At 31.7% G+C, this 7,184-nt stretch overlaps 1 protein-coding gene across 1 annotated transcript; it reads left to right on the top strand.

Moving 5' to 3' along the window:
* Positions 1-624: 624 nt before the first annotated feature.
* Positions 625-6,006, top strand: Nab2 (Nuclear polyadenosine RNA-binding 2). The gene is made up of 7 exons (XM_089591740.1): positions 625-881; positions 1,141-2,799; positions 2,872-3,025; positions 3,112-3,254; positions 4,449-4,812; positions 4,894-5,026; positions 5,141-6,006. The coding sequence occupies exons 1-7, from the start codon at positions 843-845 to the stop codon at positions 5,394-5,396; spliced, it is 2,748 nt and encodes a 915-aa protein (XP_089447866.1). The 5' UTR covers positions 625-842; the 3' UTR covers positions 5,397-6,006.
* The last annotated feature ends 1,178 nt before the right edge of the window (positions 6,007-7,184 follow it).

Here is a 7,184-nt window from a genome sequence, read left to right as displayed (position 1 = left end):
TTCCGGGTTCCGATAACAAAAGATGCTCAATTAAATTAAATAAAACGGGTTCGTGGAGCTTACGATTGCTGAGAAAACTTGAATTATAGAACAATCGCTGCAAAAATTTCTTGGAAAACGCATTATTAATTTATTTAATAGAATTTTTCGAACCAGTCACCCATCGATTGCTCATAAATTAATCAATCTGAAAACACTATATTACTTAGTTTAAATGGTCTCTAAGTCAAACGCGAATATAAATATTTATGCACTTAAATATATTTAGATTTTTATAACCTTGCGAGGACCTTAGATGCTCCGTGGTGTTCTGTCTAGCCAACAAATTTGCCTTACGTGGCCCCTCGAAATAAATCAGGCTTACGCATAAAAGCCTTATAAATTCCCTGATAGTATCTCTGGGCCGTTTGGCTGCCAGACGCCCGCAAGGCCGCAAATGAGGTCAAAGCGTGGTTCAAAGTTCAAACCTGAATAGACAACTGGGTAAACTGCAGTACCGACAAAAGTATTTGACGGTGTTTTATACGGACATGTATATGTATAGAGGACCGAGAGAAAAAAAGACACAGCATAACCTTTAGTGAGAGAGAGAGAGAGAGAGAAAAATAGAGAAAACATCATCGATAAGTATCATAATCTCTGATCAAAATTAATTAGTACAATAGTACAGTTTCGGCTGATAAGCTGAGTTGACATAAATAAAATATCCAAGCGTAGATGTGTTAAAGTTTATTTGTAAAACGATAAGGACCTAGTGCTGAGATTTCGGGGGTGTTTTTTATTGTACAATCTGCTGCAAGAAGCCGTGTGCGTGCGTTGTACGTGAAAATAAACGCCTCAAGATGGACATTCGTGGCATCGAAATAACGAATCAGCTGAGGGTGAGAAATAATATAATTATCAGGCTTATCGTGATCCTTGATCCTGTTGATCTTGTCCTCCTGTAGTTTTTCATGCTTTTGTCGAGTCGTCCCCTGTTACTGGATTTTATTTTTCAGTCGTTTGTTCAATTTTCGTAACCTATAATTACATTAAACTTAGAGTAATTCATGTCAATCAGTCAAGCTAAACCATTTTTTGGTGTAGAAAAAATTTACTTGGTTTAAGCATTTTCTTACACATTTCGTGCTTTATTTTTAGAGTGCCATTCGAGCCAAACTGCTCGAACTGGGTGTTCGATATGACGACGAGTTGCCAGACTACATTTTGGTGATGGTTGTAAACAAAAAGTCTCGGCAGCAGATGAACGACGATTTGCAGCTATTCTTGGAGGATCATACCGAAACTTTCGTCAACTGGTTGCATGATCAAGTTTTGAAAAAACTGCAAAAAGTTACCATTGCTAAGAAGAAAGGCAGCAGCAAGGAGAGTGTCCCACTGCTGCCCGTGAAGAAGGAAGAGGACCAAAAAAAAATCAAAGAAGAAGACAAACCCAGCAGCTCTGAGCTGAATTTGCAGCCGGAAGTGCTCACGAAGCAAGAAAGGGACAGAGAATTTGAGGAGCTGGTTGGAGACTTGGCAATGTTGAACGAAGAAGACTGCAGCAAGTCAAGTTTCAAGGATTTGGATATTAGTGATGAACAAAAGGAAAAGAGGAAAGATTCTTACTCTCTTGATTTAGAATGTAATACCAATAGCATGGAAATGGACACTGCTGCCATGTCTATGGATGTAAAAACACCACCACCACCAGTACCTGTGCAGTCTTTGATCATAGAAAAAAAAGAAACAACTCCAAGTCCAATGCAAAGTAGTTCATTGACACCTCCAAAAAGTAGTGATTTCTCGTCTTCAGTTATAAAAAAAAAATCAAACGCAAATGAAAGTGTTTCAGAAAAAAGTGAGCCAAGTAGTAAACGCATGAAAATCACGTATGACTCTGAAAGTGAGAGTACTAACAAGCTCAAATCAGCTACGACCAAGCCAAGAATCACTTCTGTCGTTACGGTTAAAAATAGGCTTGGTTCTTCTCCTACAAAAAAATTGGAGTCTCCAGTGAAAGTTGGTGGAGAAAAAATTGTCACAAGCAAAAGCCATTCTGATGTGAGGAAAAGCGACATTGTTAGTCATAAAAGTAGTTCGGATCAAAGCAAAGACAAAGATGGACGACGACGACAAAGTCGCTCGAATTCGAGATCTTCAAGTAGCAGAGATAAGTCTGGAAGTAGATCAAAGAATGACAAACCAAAAAAGATTACAGATTTGAGAGATAAGGTAAAACTGAGTATCAAGCCGGGGACTGTGAAGTCTCGTCTTGGCGCCATCATAAGTTCTCAAACAGAAGATAAATTACCATTGAAATCATCCAGTAGTACCACCAAAGTGAGTAAACCTAGAGTTAGTAATGTCAAAAGTAGATTGGGAGTGAAAGTGAAGCCTCAAAGGAAGGATAATTTGAGTGGAGCAGCAAGACTGTCTCAGATAATTAAAGAATCCTGTGGATTCCAACAGAATGAAGATGATGATACCGAATCTTTGTTAAATACTTCCCTCAAGTCTCACATAATCGCAATTAAGAAACCAAAACTGCAGAAGGCAAAAGATAAAGTTTCCAAAGTGTCAAAAAGAATAGCTGATTTAAGCAAAGATAATAAAAAAGAGGAGCACATTACGAATATCATTGAAGATGATGATGAGGACACTCAGGGTAAGCTCTCGAGTAAGATTATTGTGACTCCGAGGCCTCTGAAGCCATTGCAGCCATTCCAAAAACGTGCTACGCAATCTTTGCTGTTAAGAGCAGTGCAAGAGGCAAATCAATCTGTTGTCATGCAGAAAAAAATAGATCCATGTTTGAAGGTAACAAAAAACGTGATAAAAATTCAAGAATTTAGTTGGTGCATTTTATTGATGCTCTCATAAATTTCGCAGGAACAGAAACCTATGAGTAAAATTAAAATAACGCGAGATCCTAAGGAAGGCAAAGTACTGGCAATAAATTTAAATTCGAATAAACAGCTTGTCCAGGATAGGATTCAAGTCGAACTAGCCAACCGTAAACGAAAAAAAAAGGCTAAGAAAGCTCGTAAGTGCCTTTGAAGTTCTATTGTCAACTATGGCTTTGTATAATCTTGTTAAAAATAAAACAAAAAAATATGCATTTTTCACAAGATGTCAGAGAAGAAGATCTGGACGTCGTCAAGTCCTTGTTTAAAAGAAGCGATGATAAACAGCAATTTTTAGTTACGTTGAATGGGTATAACAATAATGTCCTCAAAGAAAAAAATTCTGATGATGAACAATTGGAAATGCAGGTATATTTTAACTTTCAAATATTATAATTTTCTTAATAAACTGGATGAAAGAATTATTGCATGTGGTAGAAATAAATCAAATAATACTTGTGAATGTTAAATAAGAGTGATCTTAGAGGTAAAATGTAGGACGTAACATCGTGAATTACTTAAATACAAATCGATCACCAAGCATAAAAGATTTAGTACAATTTGCCTTGACTAAATCTGATGTACTAGTATTAAATATTTGCAACTGCACATAACTTGAAGTACCTAAGTATGACGAAGCGATTTGGTCAATTCTATAATTAGCTTCAAGTTACTAATAATACAAATTATGAAATTTTAATAGTTATCTATGTGTTTTGTCTTCAAAGACCACATTACAACATGAACAAAATATTTATACTGATAACGAATGACCTAATAAGTAGTAACAGTTCATGATGTCACAATAGTACATGAGTATACAGGTTTTATTTACATAAAATATGTGTTTTTCGTCAACTAGACATCAAATATTTAAAGACATGTTTCCAATTGTATATGCAATGCGTCAGCAGTGCACAAATTGGCTGAAATCGACTCCTGATGCCGATGTTGCCAAGAAGTTAAAAAAAAAAAAAAAAAAAAAGCAGTGCACAAAAATTTTTTTTAGTTTCAAACAATTTACAATCACTCAATATTGTTATTATTTTTGTTTGTATTCAAATAATCATGTTATTTTGACTGACTTCTGTATAAAATGAAATTTTCTAAATTCAGTGTTTAGAATATTTTTATTAATTTTTCCGATGCCACTTAAGGTCCTCACCAGATGGAAACTTTTGAGTCTGGTTCCAACTGCTTGAGCCCCACTTGAAAGTTCTTGAAGAAATTTCATTTTTCACTTTATACACCATGGTTACCTAATCAATAGTTTAAAAAAAAACAACCGTAATTTGGTGCGTAACGATAATCTACTGTATTTAGTCTGCCGAAAGCCGTATGTTAAGGACAATTAATTATAATTAGCTGGCTAATATACTGCTCTGAAACAAGCTCCCTATCTCCTCCGGTATAAATGTAGAAATCCACTAAATTTTAAGAGTTTCTTATACTAATAAATTTATATTACAATAGTACCATAATAAACATAAAAAGTATAATTTCGTCAAAGTTAAAAATACCGTATAGTTAAAATAAATAGTCATGAATTAATGGATTTAATAGGTTGATGAAGACAATGATTTTGATGTTCAATATGAAGTATATGATGAAAATGATGAAATCATAGAATACATTGAAGAGGATCAAGACGAATTTGAAATTGTAGATGACCACGATAATAGTGATATTTTGTATGATGAAGAGGATAAAATTCATGATTTAGACGTAATTTATGGAAATGTACATTATGTCGAGCCAACTGTTGATGTTGAAAGTGATAAAAATGATACTACAGAGGACTCAAAAGATAAAAAAAACACTTCAAACAAAAGAAGAAAGACTCATAGTCCAATTATTTTTACACGATCTCGATCAAACAGTCCTACCAGCAAATTTACTGTAGCATCTACTGTAAGCTCTGCACTACGTAAGTATTATGCAATATTTTTCTCATTTAAAAAAATAATAAATCCATTATTTTTATTAATAACTATGATTGATTGCTTAGATGTAGATAAACGGCCACTCATAAATTCTGTAATTACAACTGTTGCTGACAAATCAAGTGAAAAATGTCGGTACTGGCCAAATTGCACATTAGGTATTAAATGTGCTTACTATCATCCTGATGTTCCATGCAGGTGAGTCTAGAATTTTCATTCAAATTGTTTATCAGTGAAACAAGTTAATTAATTTTTTTTTTTTTTTTTCATTAAATTTTTTTTTTTTTTTTTTTTTTTTTTATGGATAAATAGCTCTTTTCCTGCCTGTAAATTTGGAGACAAGTGTGCTTACAAACACCCAAAGTGTAAATTCGGATCGGCGTGCACGAAACTGGGATGTATATTTTCTCATCCTCCATTACAATGCAAATATCATCCATATTGTATGAAACCTAGCTGTCCGTTTTCACATCCTAAAACCGCGATTTCTAATCCATTAAGTCCCTTAAGTCCATTACCTGATATTACTAGTGCACGTGCAAAGTTCAAGTGGACGAAAAAGGAATAGTGTGTCAAATGTATCTTATTTGCTTTATCTATTTGATGATATTATTTTCCTTATGTATAACTCTTATGAAATTCGAATTGAATTTCGTAGAATATAATGTTTATTCATTCAACATTTGAAATTTTTCGATTGTTATTAAACTTTAGATTAATATAAGAATGAGTGTAGCAATTGTATAATATCTTATAATGGTAAAATGAACCCGCTATCATGTACATGTTTTATATTCTTAGTGATTGAGAAGAAAATTTGTTTTGAGAAATATATATCAATTAATAACTGGGTTCAAACCAATGTTATGACATTTTTTTAAACCCCTTTTTTCAGATTCAGATATACAACACTTTTTTAACACTTGACATTTTTTGTGATAAACCTTAAATAATTGAATTACATATATTTTTAATTTAACAAGAAATATGCTCATTTTTTTTCTCAATACTTTTTTAGATAGTACTACCAACCTGCGAAATATTATCTGAAAAAATATTAATTACTCGTATATTTCTTGTTAATGAATTTTTTTAAAAATCTGATTTTTTTTAACGCTTTAGTAGATTTTAAACTGTTTTTATTCTCAATTTTTGATCTAACTTATTTTTAGATCATGTAAAAAAAAAACTATAATAAAATGAACATTATTTATTTACAGTTAAAAATGTCTGACAGTTTTTTTTTACTAAATCCTATCTCCTTCAATGCATATCAATATTAAACGTATTGATAAGTATTTTATACTATGTCTATACCGCTTACCATGCTAGCAAAAAAAAAACTTTTACTACACCTTGTATGTATTGGCAACTATTAATTTTAAAAAATTCTGTTTATATGACAAGTGCCCATTTGATAATTTTTGTGAGAGTAGAATATAAAGTTTTTAACAAATATTAAAACCATTGGGAATATTTCAATGGATGAACATGTCCTTTTTTAGTGCTCATTTGTGTGTCAAGCATGTTATTATTTTTCTTTTTGATCATACAATCGATTAAACATAGAAACGTGGTTCAATATATTAATATTTTAGTATTATTTAAATTTTTTTATAAATTTCAAATTTAAGTATAAGTACTACACTTGGTTTTAATCAGTTTTATTGTCCAGAATAAATTAATTGAAATTATTACATGACTTATTTTCAAATTCACAAAATAGTATTTAAATGGAACAGAACTTGATTTTTTTTTATTTTCTACAAAGTCTTCCATAAATTTGTTCTTACATTTTTTCCATATTTCATCACCTTAAATAATTTGCTTAAGTAAAAACCATGCAAACAATTTTTTCAAATCGATTTGGTATAACATAAAATACCAACTTCCTTACGAATAGTCAAAAAGTGTTTAAAAGTTGAAATCCAATTTATTTTATTTAATTCGAACCATTCTGTTAATTCTGTTTTTAATTATTTATGGATTCAGAATTTTATTTGCGTCAAAAGGTAATTTTCGATGTATTCTAAAGATAGATTTATAAATTAATTACACAATAGCTTCTATCACAAATATAAAATTTTTGTAATCTCTACGCAGCTTTCATAGGCCCTTATTATCGTACATCAATACAAGTATTGTATAATTTCATCATGAACCTCACTGTCAAAATATAGGAACTTTATGCAAAGGAAATTTCCAATATATATATATATGTACACATTAAATTCAAATCTAAGGGAAAAAAATAGTTCACTAACAAATGACAAATATTAAAGTTAACCCTATTGTTGCGGTCCAATAAAAACCAATAAAAAATTCATTGATTTTACCATAGGATTTTTCTATTGGT

This window comes from Copidosoma floridanum, unplaced genomic scaffold, assembly GCF_036245765.1.
Source record: "Copidosoma floridanum isolate Cflo_tuat_1 unplaced genomic scaffold, Cflo_Japanese_pri ptg000013l, whole genome shotgun sequence".
In the NCBI taxonomy this organism is placed as follows: domain Eukaryota; kingdom Metazoa; phylum Arthropoda; class Insecta; order Hymenoptera; family Encyrtidae; genus Copidosoma; species Copidosoma floridanum.
This window is presented reverse-complemented; position numbering and strand designations above follow the sequence as displayed.

Coding starts and splice junctions, on each gene's coding strand:
- Nab2 (XM_089591740.1), top strand. CDS start 843: ATGGACATTCGTGGCATCGAAATAACGAATCAGCTGAGG. Junction 3,026..3,111: donor AAAAAAGGCTAAGAAAGCTC/GTAAGTGCCTTT, acceptor ATTTTTCACAAG/ATGTCAGAGAAGAAGATCTG. Junction 4,813..4,893: donor TACTGTAAGCTCTGCACTAC/GTAAGTATTATG, acceptor TTGATTGCTTAG/ATGTAGATAAACGGCCACTC.